The sequence below is a fragment of the Cimex lectularius genome, unplaced genomic scaffold (genome assembly GCF_000648675.2).
Source record: "Cimex lectularius strain Harlan isolate CLEC.00 unplaced genomic scaffold, Clec_2.1 scaffold2, whole genome shotgun sequence".
Lineage (NCBI taxonomy): Eukaryota > Metazoa > Arthropoda > Insecta > Hemiptera > Cimicidae > Cimex > Cimex lectularius.
Window position 1 is genome coordinate 4,307,410 of NW_019394219.1, and position 21,378 is coordinate 4,328,787.

General features: G+C 33.9%; 1 protein-coding gene across 1 annotated transcript in view; it reads left to right on the top strand.

Moving 5' to 3' along the window:
- The first annotated feature begins 862 nt into the window (after window positions 1-862).
- LOC106666795 (dipeptidase 1) overlaps window positions 863-21,378 on the top strand; it is an 87,992-nt gene continuing 67,476 nt past the window's right edge. The window contains exons 1-3 of the mRNA XM_024230249.1: window positions 863-940; window positions 12,319-12,554; window positions 13,846-14,101. Of these exons, the coding sequence (XP_024086017.1) occupies window positions 12,325-12,554; window positions 13,846-14,101 (486 nt within the window). The 5' untranslated portion in view covers window positions 863-940; window positions 12,319-12,324. The remainder of the gene's footprint in view (window positions 941-12,318; window positions 12,555-13,845; window positions 14,102-21,378) is intronic.

A 21,378-nucleotide genomic window follows, 5' to 3' on the forward strand; every position in this document is an offset into this window, starting at 1 on the left:
AAGAGCAAGCAAAACATGAAATCTTGTACTGGAGAATGCATTGATTATCGATTTAGAATAATTTTTAACTTATAATAAACAATTTCATTTAGTTTTATCCCAAAGTGACTAATAACTTCTTTAATATGGATTATATTTTATTTCTCCAATAAGGGCGCTATGTTCCAACAGTTACGCTACACCCACGAGTGATGCTGGTTCATTATATTATACGTGTTACGTAATTAAGCCCATTATTTAAAACGAAAAAGATTTTGTCAATCCATTATATACATAATAAATATTCAAAACAACTACTAAGGTTAGTAGTTTAGTTACCCAAACAGTTGAGACAGCAGAACACGGAATCTAGTACAAGGGGATGTTTTGATTATGGATATTATGCCTTTGTTGTGGTAATATTGGCCATTTCTTGCATTAATTATTCAACATTTGACGCGTTTGTGCATTTCATCTTCAGCGGTGCGATTGTATGATGACAAGATCAAAATACAGCTTCATCGCCATGTATACCTCAATTAATTATCTTACAAGTAAACCTTGTAATCTTTAAAAGCATGAAGGGGTAAAATTTTTGTCCCGGAGTGTATAAGAAATCTATTATTGATCACATTATTTAACGAGAGGTTTTCCAATATAAACTACTGGAAACCATGGGCTACAAAACTAACGTAATTTTCAGTTATTCCCGTATACTTATAAATTTAAAAGCTTAAAGCTGTAATTGATTTATGTTTTATTTTGAACGTCGTCGGGGGTGGTTTGCAGCTGTGTAGGAACAAGGGTTGCAGAATCCCGCTGGAATGCGCTTATGTCGCTTTCGACGTTTTCCTGCAATCCTGCCTGCCGACCAGTCCTTCGGCGACCCTCGTCGTGAAGTGATCCTTTTCCCTGGTCGAGTCGATTCCGGCCACTTTGCCGACTTCCTTCATTTCTCCGAGTAAGTATCGACGTGTTTTCGATTTAACCGGTTCGGAATTTTTTATTTTCAATTCGAGTATTCACGTGTCAAACGTGCGTCATATATCCTTTAACACGATCTAAGGAAATCCCTATGAAATCAGATGGAGATAAATAATTTTTTTTATTTTTTCAAATAGAGCTTAATTGTCTGGAAAATGTCCAACAATGGACGGAATATTACGTATTTTTAAAATGAAGTATACAGTTAACAAACTGTGATAATTTTACGTTAAAATAAATATAATAAATGTTCAATTTTTATTAAAAAGTTTGATAGTTTTACTCGTGATATGCAATAGATTGGGTCTATTTGAACCAAATCTTCGGCTTAATTGCATGCATTATTACCTCAATTGTTACCTAATACAGTTAGAAATTTTAATATACTATATTATTTATAAAAATTAATTATAGGAGATTATTAAGGAAATAGAATTAATCAAAGAACTAAACGAAAAAAACCATGGTTCTAAATTTTTTAATCAAAAGTAAAATATATCTTAACAAAAAAAATCGACACCGATAGTTGATATACAACGATCCACAATAATTACAATAATAATCGGTATTGTGAATTATGTAATTTTTAATCTTGTTAGGTTTTATATTAAGTTTTTTTCTTATGGAATAATCTGTAAATTTTTCGTTTTACCTTGCATTTTCTTAAAATGCAAGCACGTGGTTTTCATTACGGATCTTCAATCTACTATTGGCTATGAAAAAATCGAGTAATAAATCATGGATTTTAAATTAAAAAATTTTAATAAATCTAAGATATTAAAATCATGAGATGATGATTATAATATCTTTAAAAAAATTTAATATATATGTATGTTAGTACATTTATTTCTGTGATGTATGTATGACCTCTCTTTCGGGTTTTATGTAGGAAATATAACACAGTGCCGTTACACGGGAAATTACGTTGTTTGTACTTCTGTTTTCAATTCGAGTTGGTTTCAAATGTCATTTGTGTACTTTACCTAAATGATTCAATGCTCAAAGCTCAGCTTAGAAATCAGAGATACCGGCAATTGAATGAAAACCGTTACTTTGACAACTTATTGATTTGCATTTACGTTCAATTTTAAATTCAAAAAGAATCTTTACATCAGGTATTACTTATATTTTGCGTTATCTAAAGAGGGTTTAACACAGAAATATTATAGCAATATAATTTGTTTTTCCTTTTATTTTACTGTGGTTATGGTACCAAGTGTCATTAGTTTTCTAATTATGTTTAAGTAGTCAATCAGCCGAGCTGCTTTTATTAAACATAGTTCGTTTCTGGTCAGCCTATCCGCTGTTTTGGCCTTTCAAATAAATTTTACTAGCTCATGAAAAGCAATTTTATCTTTCTTAGTTGCCATATTATTGCATAGTAAGTATTATTAGATTATATTAAATCAAAGTATCCGTGTAAAAGGTATTTTAATTATAAGTTGGTTAAACCTGAACGACAAAGTTTAATCAATTACAGGCACAAACGTGTTGTTTAATTGTTTGTTTAAAGCTAACCCTTGTCTTTTATCACAATGGGATTGCGTTGAAGTTTAGTCTAGACAATTTAATTATCAGAAATTGGTAATTTCCAGCTTAGAAATGAGATGGTGGCAATTGAATTAAAATCTTTGTTTTGCATTTACTTTAAATTTTAAAGCTTTTTATTAATGAATTTTACGCCAGGTATGAAATTTTTGTTCTCAATATCTGCATAAGATACTCAGTAATGTTACAACTGGAAATTAATTTTTGAAATTTTTTCCTTTTATTTTAAAATAAAGCTTGTACTTTTACACAAGTACCAATTGTGTTTCTTTTGTTTTCATTTGTTAAACTCGTCGGATCAATGATACAAGCTTCTTTTATTTTAGTACGGCCATTTTCGATCCTCCTGATCCACGTATCCTCGCTGTTTTGATCTGTCAGACGGATTTGGCAAATATAGTTGTTGGCTAATTCATAAGAAAATAACTTTCCTTTTTTTTTGCAACCATACAATTACATATATTAAATTAAACATACAGATAGTAATATTTTATGTTAATTTTGTTATTCATCAACGTCAGATTTTAATCATAGATATAAACTTGTTGTTTCATTGTTTGGTAATTCTTAGAAATTGTCGTTTATAATATAGGATTTGCGTTGAAGTTTACTTTAGCTAAGACATTTCGAATATCAAAAAGTTGCCGCATTTACATTAAGTTTAAATTCTTTTTTGATTATTAATTTTTTATTTATATTTAATTACTCTCCTCAACTAGTCGAACTTTTTGATGATAGTACAGCCGTTTCAATTATCCTACACCGCTTATCCTCCCTATTGTATCTTTCAATAAATTTTGCCTATGTTTATTTCAACTAGTTCATACTAAATCAAATATATAAACAGTAAGGTTGTATAATAATTCTTTTAACCCTAAACTTCAAAGTTGATCATTTATAGAAAAAAAACTTATTGTTTAATTTCCTTGTAATAGCAAATGCATGTTTTTATTATTGGCATTGCGTTGAAGTTTATTTAGTCTAAACAATGTTAATATTAGTGAATTGTGTTTTTAGTTTGGTTTTTTTAATGGTTTCAATGCCAATTTGATTTACGAGATGCAATGATGGGTGGACAGATTTGTAGCCCGAGGTGGTCTTTCCAACGAAATCCTGTCCGATCATTGATGAAATTTTGTTGGTGCGAACAAATATTTAAAGGAAGTCATTCAATTTTTGAAACATAACAACTCAGACATTAGTGATTACCTAGCCTTTGTTGTCTCGCCCTGCTTATAACTCTGTCCAACCTTTTTCTTTTTTTTTTGTCGATCAAGTGAATTGATCCTGGGTTTTATCTTTTCTTGATCCCGGACGGATATTATGTGAGTATGTTTTCTTTTTATGTTATGCAACGTTCTGGGGTAAATGAAGTGTGTAAGTTGTTATTGATTTGTGTGTTCATAAGTTTCCTCATGTTGAATGTTTTATATATCTCTGTTTTCAAGTGTGTCCTTTTTTTATCGTGAGCCTATCAAAAACATAAATGGGTTGTTGAAAGTTCTTTTTGTGGGATGTGTTTCGTAGTTAGATTTTCCGCAATTGTTCTTAGAACGATTGGATAAGGTTTTTTTGCCAGTGTCGGCTGTATTTCATTAAACGAATCAACTGCAAGTCCATCACCAGGAACTCAGTTTTTTTTAGTCAAGTACTTTTCTGTCTTCTATATCAAAGTTTTACTTTTTGAAATGTATCAGTTTTATTTCCTTTGCTTTATCCCCCAACATTCGTCACTTAAATCTTGTCTTAGGAAAAATTTAATTGAACTTTTATTCATGGCATTCATTTTCATGTCTTATTATACTAAAAAACTTAGAAAAAATTAGTCATCCTTAATTATTTAACTATTTTTACTTGCTCAGAAAAATGTAAAAGCTTTAACAACTTATGAATTCAAGCACACTCTACATTGTTTATAATTCAGTTTGCAGGATAGGCCAGGACACTATCAGGGAACTATCAATGCAAATTAATTAAATTCTAAATTTAAAAACTAAGTTTAGCGACAATTTGCAATATTAAAATAAAATATGTTTTAACTGTAATGTAATATACAATACAAAACAGTAATAATACTCTGCCCATTGCACATTTCACTAGAATACAGAACAATTTTCTCCCCTGTGGATTTGCTCGTTGTGGCATAGATTTATTTTATTCCAACTCGTTTATTCCTCTTTTTACTGGACAAACCAGAAGGTACAAGTCGATAGTTTTCCCCCAATTTTTATTGAATGAAAAGAAACACTTGCATTTTAATTCGAGTTGCCTTTGTCTTTAAAATAATTTGCTGTTCCTCTGGGAGTTGAAGACTTTGCAATTATTCTCCTTTGTTTCTTTTCTTTTGGTGTCTTCATATCTCGGAGACTGTTTCATTATTTTATTGCTCCTAGACTTATCCATCTTTCCCTGACAATAAACTTATCAGGGCGTAATCTTCGTGCTGGCCTTAGCAACCTGTGACAATGGTTCCATGAAATAATTTCTTTTAGATCTATATTTTTGTAAAAAATTCCTCACAAAAAATCTCTTAATTAATTTTAATTTAGATTAAAAGATATCCTTAACATTTGTGATTCTCGGCATCATATGAGCTAATCGCTTTAATTGAAAAGATTTTTTTGAAGAGATGATTAATTACCAATTAATCTAAAATTAGTGTTACATTTAAGATTATTTTTAATATTTTTTAGTGGAAATTAATTTTTAAAATTTTTACTTTATTAGTTTTGAATACAATTTAGAATTGAGAAGAAATAGTTTTGCAACCCAGGAAGTTAAGATTATTACTTAGAGAAACAAACCAAAGACCGAGAGAAACAGTTTACAAGTATTCAAATGAAAGTCTCGAGAGACTTTTGACTTAATTTTGCAATTTTTACCACCAAATCCGTTCAATATACAGATGTTTGAGGGAATTTGCGTTAAATTCTGTTATGATGAAATGGGCGGGAGGAAAGAAGATTATGTAGTTCCTTCACGGAGTTTGTTCACTTCATTTAAATGATTCAACGCCCAAAGCCGTATGCAAGCAAATTAGGGGCCGCAACAATGGAATAAAGAGTTTTCCTTTGGTGTTAACCAATTTGCATTTACCTTGAATCGGAATTTCCTTTGTTTTTAGAGTTTTCGTCTTCATTGAAAAAAAAAAAAAAAATAGAAAAGATTTTGATTCGTTCTGCAGAAATTATGTTTAAGTCGGTGCTAAAAAATCAGTTCCCCAAGGAAGATAAAGCCCTTGTTTCAATTTCAATGACAAACTGTTGACTATAATTCTAAAATAATAATTATAATCTTTCTTTGGTCTTTAATATTTGGCTCCAGCAACAAGTGAACATGGGAGTTGAAATAACTTGAAAACCTATGGAGCAAGGTATGGGTTGTACGCTGGAGAAGTTCGTATCCCCGTTCATTAATTTTTAATGTAATTTGTGTCCCGCGTTGTCATCTGTTGGAGTGTTTTGTGCTGTTTACCATTGGTGCCATGGGTATTTTCCGAACAGAACTGTTTGTACCTTCTCAATTTGAACTGGATAGAATTTCATATTTGTCACCTACCATGAGGGACCAACAATAATTTCCACCCCTTTGCAATTCCAATGCGACATTGGACATTGTAAGTAAACTTTGTTTGCCTCGTAAAAAAATCTGGGCAATTGCTTTAATTACCATAAATAGAAACAGTTTTCATATTAAGTAGCATTAAAATTTATTAGTGTTTTTTTAGTATCACTCGCTCTTTCCTTCCCTTTATCTCATTCCCTCTCCTACTTACTCTCGTTCTTTATCATTTTTTTTCAAATGCTCTCTCTCTCTCTCTCTCTCTCTCTCTCTCCTCTCTCTCTCTCTCTCTCTCTCTGCCCCACTTACTCACTCGTCACTCTCTATCACTCTTCCACGCCTTTATTCTCACCCAACCTCTCTTGCTCTCCTTCACCCATAATCACGCTCACATACTCGTTCTGTCTCTCTCTTTCTCTCTCTCGCGCTCTTTCTCTTTCTCTCTATCGTTCACTCACTCATTTAATTACTGTTTCTATAAACTTTTTAGCTTGGGTTTGTCATTCAAGACTGTTGATGTAATTAGATCAATGTTGTCGAATACCAGGGCTTCAGTCTGGTGTAAGGAAGGTAAAACAAAACAATTCCAAGTAACATGTGTGTGAGGCAAGGTGGCTGCTTTCTCACACTCTCTCACTCACTTAATCACTCTCATATTTTCGTATATTGCTCTCCTCTCCCTCGCCGATTCCATAAGCGACAAATTCACACTTTCTTACTTTAAGTGATTATCACTCTCCCTCTTACTCTCCCTTCAGATAAAAATGAAAATTGTAGTAGAAATCTGGTTCAAACTCAAACTTAAATAATTGAATTTTCTAGCCAGATTATAATCAGCTACCTTTGTGACCAATTTTTAACATATTTTCTTTATTAACTTTTGAATTTTTTATTTATAATAATATAATTTAATGAAAATTAATAATTTACGTCAGCATACACTTTGCAAGAATTGTTTAATAATTTAGGTTGTTCTTTCATTGCTCTCAAAACAGTAAATATAATGTGGGTTTTTTTAAAAAGTATTTAATAATTTATTTTTTATTAAAAAGCCTATTTATTTCTTATCAAATCGTGTTAACACAATATTCTGAACATCAAATTAAAAATTTCAAATAGGACTAAACAACGATAGTGAAAAGCTATTGAATCCAATAAAGACAACCAATGAGAATCCTTCCATAAAAAACGGTTGTTTCGTGTGCAAGAGACAATAAGGACAAGCTGTTACGTCGGCCATAAAAAATGAATAAATAAGCAAAATGACATCATTTGAGAAACCCCTTTGCAAAGCGACCCGCGACCCTCATCAAATAGAATGTATTAACCTTGTTAGCAGCAAGTTTAGATAAAATAACAACTGACATTTTACAAAATATTTCTAATTGAAAAGGTCATGTTGAATGATGACATTCTATTTAAATCATATAATTTATAAATTGTTGGAGGATGAAGAGAGGCAAAATACCGTTTAATACAGAATATCATGTTTGGGTTTATTAAAAAATTTGTTGTAGATGTATTCGATTAGGTGTTTATTTGCAGTATTGATCTACAAAGAATTTTGGGTACAGGATTTATATTGCTGACTTATTTAGTGCGTTTTCTTTACCTTGCGACCCGATGGGATGATGCATAAACTGTCCCATAAATTTCCTAAAATTGAAGGGATTATCGAAAGAAAGCTTTATAGCTAAGTGGGTCGTGAACACTTTTGATTATGATTTGAATTTTTTATGGATATTGAGACTTCAATGAGTTTCCGTACAAGATTCGTTATAAAATAGTGTCACTTACATAATGCCCCTTGTGCAATTTAAATATCAAAAATTGGTGTTGAGTAGTTTTGTGGTTTCCGCTCATGATGCCGTTTCTCGCTGGTTTGATCTATCAGATGCAGTGGTGGATTTGGTGTTTCTCTACGATAGAACACGCCCTGCTTATAACCCTGGGCTATCTAGCTGTTCACATTAGGAGGGACACGGACGTGGTTGACTGCCCGCCTCCAGTGACGCCGTGGTATATGATGTACTGAAAAGTCTGTACAAGCCAGGTGTGTGCGATACGGCACATAGGTCGGATCTGTCTTAAAATCAGTATCACAATATTTTCGCAAAGAGCCAGTAAGTTCATAAAATATTATTTCTGTTTATTTGGTGATTGGGAAGATTAACAAAAGTGTAATGATGGTAAGGAATTTTGGTACACTCAATGTAAATAGTTTTTAAAGTTTTTATTATTAATAAAACTCCCCTAGGAGGATAGCATTTAGTTCTCTTTTTTGTTTCCTTTCCATTTTTCTTTTAGATAAAAAACTCCTTCTCTTTGCTTTCGTTTGAGGTGGAACACATCTTACTCTGCAGTCTGTTAAACATGAATTACATACTATCAAGGATTTATTATTTTTATTGATTGACATTAACATCAGAGGTATTATTACTTTAAAAGGTAATACCTTACTTTATGTGCTCTATTTGGTTTAAAGAACTGTACTCACTGGTAATTTCTCCTCATAAGCTATTTATTTTATAGCTATTTTTATTATAGCTATATAGTTATTTTTCTACCCGTGTCTTAGGTAAATTTTGGTCTGGGTTTTTTCTTTGTCAATTTTCTATTATGGAATGTTGTGTTTTTGTCATGGTCTAAAATGATCTGGTCTGTGGCATGCAATTTTGTGTGTCTGTCTTTTGTATTATAATTATTATTTGCTTATTGGCAGTTTAATAAATAACTGATTTGTTTACCCAAAAAAGTTTCTAGGACACGTTTGGACATCGCCATCATCAATGGTTCGTTTTATAACTCACCTGTTGATAACCTTAACCACTCAAGATGGTACGAAATGCGTCTCGCAGATCTAAGAAACGAGTATAGCCAGACCAGTTTTTAACTCCAATTTTCATGAAGCTAGCTCTCTAAAACACCCTGCTCTACGATGGGTGTTTAAACTTAATTGTGATCAAGTGTTTTTAAATTTTGGGACATGGAAAGAAAAAGATGAAAATTCCTTATTTTTCCTCTGTAAGCTAAGAGCAAAGGAGCATATTTTTATTTTTTTCCTCCGTGTCCCACATTCGAAATAGACGCTTTTCAGGTGCCTCGCAAAATAGGTACGAGTTAAGTAATGTTTCGTTCTTTCACAATAGATCTGTTTAGGTCACAGTGGAGGAAGAATTGTATTCAATCAACCCCCCTCAAAAAAAGTTTAGCTAATTGCTTTATTTGCATTCAGTGCCCAATTTTGTACGTCTGATAGTTAAAATAGTTTTAATCATAACCAACTACCATCAGACAGATAATCTCCCATGTAGTTTAAAACATTGTAAATGTGCATTATTTTGTAGTTCTTTATTTTAAATAAAGTGGTTTTCTATATATTTCTCTATCTAGCCAGATCAACGTGTAAAAACGGAATAGTTTATAAATTAATGTCAGGCTGGTAAAGGGTTGACCCAGGATATTAATAGGGTGAGGGAAAAAAACAATCCTGCCATTGTAAATTTTCAAGAAATGCGTCAAAAGAGACCAAACATGTAGCAAATTATTACACACACGTGGATATCTCACCAGTTAAATTCAAGCATTAACAAGCGTTTATTAGTCAGAGTTGTGAGCAGATTAGGGTAAACAATAACGTCAACAATTAGTACGTAGGCGGACCAGAATGACCGGAAACGACCGAACTGCATGTTCATCACCCGATAGAAATCTCACAAAGAATCAATTAAGATTAACGAATATCACGGTGTTTCTGAGCTCCGTGAATGTAAAATAAATAACATGGTAAACTATGTAATATTTGATAGTCGGGACTTGGTCGGATTATCTTTATCGGTTCGACGGATTTGAGCATTTCACAATTTTCAGCGATTGGTATGTCCCGTTGCTCGTATTATGCTCTAAACACGAAGCCAATACGTGTCCGACATACAAAATCAAGCGGGAATTCGGTAGGCAAATGGGTGGTGAAGCTATAATTCATGATCGCAAAGACAATGTCGACAGCTAGAAATTTACAGCTTAAAAGTTTATTTGTTTAGTATAAATGGCAAACTATTCATTTCATAGCATTCTCAATTCTTACAATAAATGATTTGATTGTGGAGGAAGAAAATGAAACTAATAAAAACTATGAAAATAGTATATAGTCCTTTTACTATAGCGTTAAATGAGTTTACATTTGTCAAGGCTGTTTAGTGAAGTTCGTCTCGTAAGAATCGATCGCTGAACCCTCGATTGTCAATATTTAAGGACAAGCCCAAGGTATCATCCCATGGTACCTAGAGGACGCGGTTTAGCCATGCTTCTTAGATGTCATATCAATGTATAACCAGTGTGTACAGACTCCCACATGACGAAAGATACCTCGGCACGGTGGTTTACCCAGACGTCGAAGTGAAAACAAAATATTTGTTTTTTACATCGCTACCGAGAAGAAGGATCGATCCGGCTCGTGATTGGTCCACGAGGTTTCTCCTTCTCCGTTCATCTCGTTTCTTCTCAGAATTCACACCGCTTTTCCTCCACAAAATTGTGCGTGCCTTACATCGATAAGATGATGATGGATTCAGTTTTGAATCTTAATTCTTCAACTTTGCACGTTTTACTTTCGTAAGTCTACCCTATGCAGTATATTAATGATTCAAGAGCTATTCTCCATTTAGCAATGGAATTTTAACAGAGCAACGGAAAAAGTTGTGTTCGACACACGTCACTATCTTCCTTTGTTATCCATACTTAATCTTTGCCTCTTACTTTTCGCATACATTCTTGTTTAAATCAAACAACCAATTCATTCAAACATTTATGGTATTATAGACACTGTTGTACATGTATGTTCCTGATTCTTCTTTGATTTCTTGTTTTATATAGGTCAACTTGTTCAAGTAGAATAACTTTTGTAAATTAATTCTTGTTTCTGATTAATAACGATTAATTGATTTTTGTTTAAAAATGCCAAAGATAAGTAAAAATGCAGTAGGTAACTTGTCTAAAAGTGCCTTGTTGGATATCGTTTGATGAAATATTCAGAATTTCAACTGCATCGACCTCTTTTTTTTTCTTTCTCAATCAGACTTGTTTTCTTTGTGATTGTTTTGTGAACAGTTTTGTTTTAATAAAATACCACGTAAAACTTAAGCCAAAGACGGAGAATTTTCTAAATTTACAATAGCAGACTAGTTAATGATCTACAGACCAAACTAGTGCTGAGTGTACTGTGTATTTGCTCATAAATAGTTCCCTTCCGTCATAATTTCTGCTTGGGAACAACACTATTACTTTAACCAAGTCCGTTATTTTAATAAATTTTAATCCAGTTATAAATTTGCAAGCAAACCCAAAATTTTATGTAAATAGCTATGAACTATTAAATCATCGCTTCCCACATCTGTGCTCTTGTTTTCTGACCTATGTCCTTTACTTTTGTAAAGGTTTGCTTAGTCAATAATCTTCCTCCACAATTATTTTCTCATCAACTTCTTCCAACAAAATTTGTCTTTTTTTGTCCTAACCCTATTACTGACGTTAATTGTACGATTTCTTAAGTCCTCTGTGTGATTACCTACAGCTTGATAGTTTACATTTTTGGGGCCTGATTCTACTCGGTTTTACTGCCCTTTATCACGGTGCAAAGCGAAAACGCGTCTGTCAAAACCAAACAGCAAGAATAGCCAAACCAAAATTCATGGAAAGGACCAAGCTATTTTATCAAATCCCTCTAGCCTGCGAAGTCACCGTTGGTCGTGTGAGCTTGTTATCAGACAAGTATAAAATAAAGTCAGATAAAAAGTAAATGTTTAAATTTTAATTTTGGTCGTTTCTTTGATCTAAAACGTAAATTTTAATTTTCGAACTCAGAGCCACATCTTTCTTTAAATTGGTTCGTTTGACAAAGCCTTAATCATTTGAATCGTCGAGAAGGTCAGCTTTGACCTTTAAGACCTTTAAAGAATCAACTTTAACATTTTGCCTTTAACAAGCTTTGTTGGTTGGACAACTTAATTGTTAAACGAGGTTAAAAGCTACGATATTTACAGACAGATAAAGCCACTATGTACATAAGTCATAAAGTTTATGTTTTAATGAAATCTTATTCATATTTCCGAAACAAAATTAGACTATTATACATTGTACGAAATAATCAACACAGGCACATATATTTTATATTCTACTAGACTATTACACGTTAGTTGCTACAATCATTTCGTGTTAGTGTTTAGTGTTTTCTTTGTTTTCGTTTAGGATCTGATGCAGATGCACAGGAACCCGGATCGTCATTTGGCCGATACGAGTTTTATCGCATCACTCCCACCGGGTGAGGGGAACCATAAACAGTTCCAGGGCCGGCTCTCAGGAGAGTCCGAACTTGCCATTGACCGACACTACCGCGATGACCAGAACATCCTCATGCCTTCAGGGCAATACCACTCTGGACATTACCATCATCATCTTGAGTACCGACACGCTGAGCATCTGAGGTAATTGGATTATTAAATTTTTAAGCAAATATGACATAAACCTAAATTATTTTCGACAAAATAATGTTTCTTATTAGTTTTAAATCTAGTAATAATTTAAAGTAGCGTTAATATTATTTTCAGTATATTATTAGGTTCCTTAATCAATAAGGGATGATCTATCTATTAACTTGTTACATAATATTTTATAAATTTCGTGTTTTTCAATTATTTCCAAATCTTTTACTAGGTTCAGCGATTTTTATTATACAGCGTACATATTTCATTTCGAAGTAGGTAGGTATATAGGTATATATGAGATAGCTTATAAAGCTGCTGCCATCGAAATCGGACTATAGGCCACCTATAGGCTATAGCTCTTATAGCTCACTTCTAGCTTTTGGCTTTTTATCAGTTTCCATAGCCTTAATAGCGGGTCCTCAGTAAATTTTTTTGCCCGTGAGTAGAAACCATTTCCTTGGCATGCAGTGACATATAATACTTATATATTTAAGTTTCCTTTTCTTCTTGCTTGAACCAACACAGACTGCTATCTGGCACTACTACTATTAATCAATGTCTCCAATTTCTATTGAGTCTGCAATGTCCCAATAGCAGAATTTAATTATCCTGAGTTTTGTGCGGCATTTGTGCAGAAGGTCTGGTGAGGCGAGACTTTCTTAACGATGTTTTTTGGCATCTGTCATGGGTTGATAAACTATAGGTTTAGGCTGCCAGGAGTCGACCTTGTGCACCGGTCTATTGCGCAATCTCCAACGTCTAGAGCTTCATTTATTTTAAGGATTTATACAAGATCCAAGCTTTGTTAATAGTTCCCTTGTGAATATCCTTCAGGCATTGGATTCCTCTTCCAGCAGTAGAAATCTCAGCCTGCAAAAGCCTTCTGAGTCGGAGGACATGGTCTTCTGTTTCTTCTTATTTCTGAAACTGCATATGCTTTTTCTGCTGCTATACATATGCCTTCAGGGTCAGCAGTGATACATTCCAGTCCTACCCTAGCTTTAGTAGAACTGCTTTAGTAGTTTCTGGGATGGTTCTTATTGAACTTTTTCGTATACCTTTGTCCTGAAATATTTTTCCATTGAATCAAAGACTTAAGCTTAGTTCATTGCCTGTTAGAACTACATTTTTGGCAATTTGCTAATCCACAAACGATACTGGGCCAATAGGTGTCTGTCGATATTAAATTCACTGCAAGAATGTATGCGATTGTTTTTAGGGTAGTGTCTACTTGTCAGAACTTTGGACAAAATATTTTAATTAGAAATCAGTTTTATTGGCTTCTTTTTAGGTATTACGGTCCTGGCGAACCCTGCTGTTTCGCACCCAACTGGGTGCGGGCCTATAAGGTTGTCGGAGATGAAATGTTGCCCAGCCCGGAGAGAGGCGTCTCGCCTGGACGGTACGGGGCCATCCCAGGTGTGCCTTCTCGAGCAGCGCGGAGGAGGCGTCCCAGCGACTCTGAAGAGGATATCGTCAGCTGTACCGAAGACTACAAGTGCTCTTGCGACCATCTCCCCAATGGAAATTACCGGCATCTTCACGAGGTCTGTTTAAAATCTTGATAAATAAAAATCGGAATGATTTTCCAATCGTGAGCCCATTGAAATACCAGATTCTTAGTTATAAGAGTTAAACCTTAAGCAATAGATTCGGTTTAAGTTTTTAATTTTAAGCATAATTTTACTATTCCAAGAACATTTCAGTTTGTTAATTTTTTCAATACAGTTGATTATTTTATTGACTAATTTAACACGAAGCAAGATTGTGCTCCACTTAGTTGTGGAGTAACTTAAACAGCTTAAAAGGCACTGTTAGATTTTTTCAGGTCTTCAGAATGAAGACTGGCTTGATTTCATTTATTTGTAATTAAGTGGTTTCATCAAATACATCGGGCTAACTGGAAAAACATGAAAGTCATATCGTAGGAACAGATTAGAACATTAGGAACAACAAGGGAAATGACAGTGCTCCATAACAAAAAATAAGGCTAATCAATTAGGCTGTTTTTTCTCGCCATCTTCAGTACGAGGGATAAGCAGGCCAAAATGACCAAAAAAGGCCAAACTATCGGTTTATCGCATAACGTAGAAGTAAATAGTCTTATGGTTTTTTTTTTTTTTTTTTTTTTTTTTTTTTTTTTTTTTTTTTTTTTTTTTTTTAATTTGCGGCGAAGTCTGGCTAGTGGTACACTATTTGTAGGTTGGATCATCAATGGATTTTGGTTTCGTGGTGTCCGTGTGTTTTATATAGATGAAAATTCTCGGCTTACTGTTGGGCTTTTAGGTAGCTGTCAGTACTGAATATAACATCTCACCTACCCCATATAAATTTCTACCATTATAAAGTACCTAACAACAATACAACAATAACTACAATACAATGAAACAAAAACAATCATTGTTGCTGCTGTTTCTCTGCTCTATCCTTGTATATTATAACACGTTGGAAAATTAAAATAATTTATAGTAAAGCCCGTGGCAAAGTTTTCATCAAACGTATTTTGAGCGTAGGGTTTCAAATGGGTTCCAAATGTACCACGTAGGTGTAGTTATGAAAAACTGTATTTGGATATATAAATTGTTGTTCGAAGAATTGACGGATACCCGAAAACGCAATTCCGAATTGGGCAAATCAAAATAAGCCTTTTAATTTTGAGGGTTTTTTTATTCGATGGTGAAATCTGGTATTTGATGTAGTATTCATGAAGGCTGAGGTATCGCACAATTACATTTGTGAGTTGTAATGGGGTAATTAATTACACTAATGCCGACTTCTGATGTAAACAGTAGCTTTCTACTAGCTGCACCATTCGGCAAATTCGGTCAAATAAGGTCTTCTTGGGCAGATAACGAGTGAGTAGTATCATCTGCAAACTTGGATTATAGATCGTGGTTACAGCATAAGTGCTGGATAAAGCTTAAGGCACTTTTAATAATGGCATTTTGTAAGTAATCATTAGCAGGTATGCTTCATGCTGAGAGGTGTTATTAATTAAATTTCTTAAGTATTTCAGTAGCTTGTAATATAATTTAAAGAGATCAAATTTAAAACTTATTACGCTATTTTGTCTGTTCAAGCTTGTTTAATTTGTGCTAATATACGGCCCTTCTTATTATAATTATTTAACGAGTATTTTTTTAATAATGACAGAGTAACACTTCTTATTGAAAAGGTGATATAATATCAAGAAATTCGGTTTTCTATTTCGAGAGCAAAGAATTTATCTGAACTTAGAATTCAGAGGAGTCTCGTGATGTCGAAGCATCCAGATATCAAGAATTACGAGTCCAGTGGGAATTTTCTTTGAAATCGACATGTCTCTCGGATCATATTTCAAAATGGGAATACGGTAGGGCGGACGGTTAGCAACTCATTCTCCATAGCTTTCTAGTTTTTTACGAAGTGCGAATAATCAAAATTCTCTGTTAAATATGTCCGTACTACATAATAATTATAAGACAGACATAAAGAAGTGTTAAAATCATTGTTACGAGTAATACAGCAATACATTTCTCTGTAGGTCTTCAGTATTAGAAGCATCGACCACTTTTTCACTTACGAGAACTGGTTATGGCCTTGAAAAAGAAAGTAAATTTAGTTGCTGCTGTCAAGCTTTCTTCCTATTTTAAGGTCTTTATCATGGCCTATATTAATTTCACATTATGAAAAACATACTTGTGCAATTGATTTAACAATCAATATAACTATATACAGCTTACAAAACAACCTTTAATATGTCTACAGATTGACATTTTTAAGTGTTTTTTTTTTGCAGGCGATCTCAAATTTCCTTGAAGACCAATTTAGTCCCACTATTGCCAACGACTGTAACATTATTGCAACCTTATCCCGGTGGTCCTCCTCTCGTTATTAAAAACCTCCTTTCTCAAAAAAAGGACAACATTTCCAACATTTCAGGTCGATCTAAAAAGCGAACAGAACGTGACAATGCTCTAGTAGTAATTCTAAATTTTCAGGTTCAAGTAACCATTCTGATAGTAGATCCTGTGAATGTGCTGCGAACATGCTGGTTTAATTCATATTGCAAAAATCAATGATTTAATGGAAAAGAACTTTATTTACAAATAGAAAATACTTTTATTTACTTAAGAAAGTATAACAACAATGAAAATAAAAACAGTTCTTATGAAGCATTTATTTGTAAATCGTCTGCTGGAAGCAATCGTCAGTTGAGAATCACTAAAATAGAAGATAATATGTACATACAAAAATAATAATAAACAATTAAGTAAGCAAAATAAATTAAATTAAAACTTCTTTTTATTAACTTTTCAATATAAAATTAACGATTAATCAGTTCCCCGAGCGCTCTGCTGTACTCCAGTGCACTCTTTGCAAAGCCAACCAGGTCTGAACGATCCTGGGAATTTGCGCTCTCAAAACTCTACTAGTTCCCAAAAAGAGAACCCGAAACTCCGAAAGAATTGGACTGCCGGCCAAAACATGTAAGAGGCCCTACCTCGCACAAGAATTACAGAAGGGTCGATACATACCATCTCACAGAGGGGAATAATTAAGGTAGATAAGTTCGCACCTAAGTTTGAAGAACCAAGTTAAACTGAGAGAGGACAAGTTTAGGTTATTATTGGACAAGTCGAAAAATTCCTTTGAACGACCAAGTTCTCTGTAGAGCCGAAATCTACTGGATCTAAGAGATACGGTACAACGCACAAAATGCCTGGAACTAATGGACGATTCAAAAGCCGATAATTTATGGAGCCTTCCTTCATGGTTGTTAAAAGTGAATACAAAGTTAATATTAAGATCTTGGGCTAGAGCAATGAGTACCTTAAACTTAAGTAAATTAACATTAATTATCTGAACCGCTGTAATTTTGGGAAGTCTGTAATCAGGCAGTGTAGGTGTTTATAAAAGTGGAGTGTGAAGGTGAAAACATATAAAAAGACAGTTTCTAAGTATAACACATAGTCAAGTGCGAAATTCGGAATCTGAAATAATCGACGAACAAAAAATTAACAAAAAGCTTAAAAGATTCGACTAGATGGGACCGCTGATACCCCAAACCTGAGAAATACAGCATACCATCGAGTGACACACTGCCTGCAAAAATTAGATTTATATTTAAAACACTGTATGATTCTTCGTAATATAATCCATCGTATTTTGGAACATGGTCTGCTTAAACATGTCTATATGAGTACAGCGCTGAAACTATTTATATGCTAAAAACGTTTTGGTGTTATATTTATATGTTACAATTAGTTTCAGAGCTTTTAAAAACATATCGTACTTGGTTGGGAAAAGTAAGATTTGAGTTTAAATGTGAATGAACTTTGATAAAGAAATCATCAAAACTACCTAATGTGGGTTACATAATATTCTGGATTTTGCGGTAAGTAGTCATGCCTCTTCATTAAATGAAGACTATAGTCCGAAGCGAAACCGTGGGTAAGCCATTTGTTCATTTTTGTGAGGAATGGGTCACAGTTGCAGCTTTTAAGGCTCAACGCGAGCGCTCATTCTTTCCACTTTTCAGTTTTAGGATGATGAACGACAGTGCGAAAGAGCTGGGAACCGCAGTTTGGTCGTGTATGAAAATAATTCTGTTCCTAGTACATTTTTTCTGGTTTCATCTAGCAATCGTTTATACGATTCTTGTGATGATGATGGTTATGAAGAAGAAAGTTCCAGGGATTGTTATTCTACGCTATTTCAGTTTAATTCCGTTACCTGTTCTGTACTTTGTATAGGTAGTGTTAAACTTACTCTCTATTCTAGTTAGGTAGAATATTTCATATTCCACAAGAGGTTTGAGTCCTGGCAGCTTCTAGCTTTTCTTGCAATAGCATCGGGGTTTTTTTCCACTTTATAATAGTGTTTTTCTACAAACTAAAGAGAGGTGTTGAAACAAAATTAGAAACGCACACAAACCACGAAAAATACGGATTATGAAACATTAAACATGTATTACAGCTTATAAACATTTTTATTACTACAACATTGTTTATTATAACTAATAATGCAAAATTTTAATAATCGTTTGTTGGTATTATTAATAGATAGACGTATTACTCGAATGCATATTATATTGCGCCCTTTAAGCCTTAAAGCACAATGGTAAGTCCTAGTTCATCAAGGAACTTTATTAGTAGGGCCGGTTTCAGTGGTTGAATCTCTTCTTCGGTTACGTTGTGTATCCCAAAAACTTCCTCCTGCTGAGAAGCGAAGCACCACAGTTAGTTAGTAGGTGTATTGGTGTCTCCTCTGCTTCTTTGCGGAATCTGCATGTGCCGTGTTGAGTTATGCCAATCTTCTTCAGATGTCCATTTAGTCTGCAGTGACCTGTTAAGAATCCTGATAGGATTCGCAGTTTTTTTCTGCTTCCTTTAATACATTTTGTTACCTCTGTCCTTCCAAAGTTGATTATGAGGTACTTGATTTTTTTTGTGTACGATGAGTGATTTCCATTGTTCTCTCATTTTCTTTTTATCGTCCTGCCTGAGTTCTAATTGATAGTTTGTACACCTATGCCAGAGAAAGGCTTGGGTCCTATCACCAGTACAGCAGCTTCTCTTCTTTCAAGGACAACCGATTTCTATTGTAGTTGCCTTCCATTCCCACATGTCCTGGGACCCACCAGAGGCTGACTTTGTTTTGCATACCTAATTTATTTAATTTGGTTCATCACCATCTTTGAGCTAATGGTGTTTGAACTTAGCGTTTTGATGGCTGCTTGACTATCTGACATGATAGGTATATTATTGTTTTTGTACCCTTTGTTCAAATTGAATTGGGCACATCTTTCAATTGCGTAGTCCTCAGTTGGAAAATACTGGTGTATTTTCCCATGGATTTTGAATATCTGGTTCCAGGACCGAATACTCCGGCACCTTGGTATTAATATGAGACTCATATGAATAATACATAATGCTTGACTATCATTAAGAAATGGGGATTTTCATTTTAATAATTTTTTACATTTTTCGTCATACTTCATAATTATAGCGATCGTTACTTTCGTAAAGCCCCCATTTATTGATAAACGGTATTGGTATAAACAAATAAGTAATAATTTGATGGGTCAGTTTATAGTTACCATTGTCATATTCTACATTCTTTATCACTGAAAGTGAACCCTCGCAGAACGAGATTTTTTTCCAACCTAGGTTAAACATGTTTAAATTGTTAGAAAATACTTAATCTACAAAAATTGGTCTTTGATAAACTGTACAATAAAATATTAGTTCCTCCTTTACTCTATAACCAAATTTAAAAAAAACAGTCCCTCCACGAGATTTAAAATTAAAAATGGTAATTTTTCTGAAAGAAAATTGGATAATATTTCTTTTTCCCTTCATTGTCTCTGTTTTTTTTAATTTTTGTTTTTTTAACACGGGCCAGCCATGAATAAATATTTTCTTTGCCGTGGGTTAGGCCAGTTAACGTTTTATGCATCGGCGTTTTATTTTCCACGCCACTTCGGTGAGAGTAAGAGTAAGATATGGGTATACTAAAATCACCTATTCAGAGTGTAATAAGGAAAGGGCGGTGGGCTTAGTTTTATAGCCCGCGGTGTGATTTGCCGGGCGACCGAACTATAAAGCAAAGTCCCGAGGTTCCTCTACTGTATCTAACTCACTCAATCTTGCAAGAAAAAAACCTTCGGTACCTTTTCGAGAATAAAATTAGTTCTAACGAAATTAATGTAACGTTGTTTTTCTATATCGATTGACTTACCAAGTGGAATAGAGGAAAACATCTAGCAAATTGGGACTATTTGCCACCTCTTTAAAATATAAAATAAACGTACACTTAATCTTTTGTTCATTCGAAAACACAATTGTTGCTTTGTACATCAATCAAATGTATTTGATCAAGTATATAACTCACTCAGGTAAAGATCGATAGATGTTGTTTTCGCAGTTTCTTTGTAGGATAATTTCCGGTAATATTGTTTTATTTTCTGTCCTGTGGAAGCTTCTGTCACATTTCCTTAAGGAAGATGTTTTTAGTCGCGATGAATCACTTAGCACTGTTCTATCTAGCTATAATCTTGCTTTTCCGGTAACCTTTGAATTTTGATTAACTTTTTGATTAACTTCTTATGTGTTTTTAAACAGCTTTATGGCTTGATATTACAAGGAAAGGACACGCTGGAATCCCTGAAAACGAGAAAGCAGACAAACTGACCAAAATTGCCAGTACAGCTGGGGGTCCCAATTGTTGGGCTTTAAACGACATGCTCCGACATCTAAAGGATTATGAAAAAGCAATTCAACAAAGGAGAGAAAAAGTATCAGTCCTCTTTAGTGGGCAACCACTATCGTCTCTTGTTTCCAACACCCCAGAAGAATAATGTCTGGTATGCTAAAGGAGGTAAAAGCAAAGCTGCTCGATCAACAGGTTGAAAGTAAACCATTACATTGGCGGTGCATAGGTAAAAAAGGCACAACAAACTGTGAAACGTGTGGTGTAAGAGAGGACGCACCCCATTTGTTCCTGGAGTGTCAGGAGTTCGAAGAATACAGAGAGGAATTTCTGCAAAAAGTAGACAGACATATGGTCTTGCAGAGGCCTTTTAATTTTTACACTCTCATATCATCAGGAAACACGCAAGTATATGGTCTGATAGTGTAGTTTCTAAACAAATGCAATCTAGAGGTTTAAGGAGATGCTTAAGATTTGGAGATGTCAAATTTGTAAATTATACATAGCGTATACCCAATAACAATATGAGAAAACATAGTTGATGGAAATACCGACGCCAAAAAAAAGTCCTTTCGGCGATAAATTGTTGTTGAGTTAAAATAAAAGAACTTTAAATTGTAAAACTTACGTA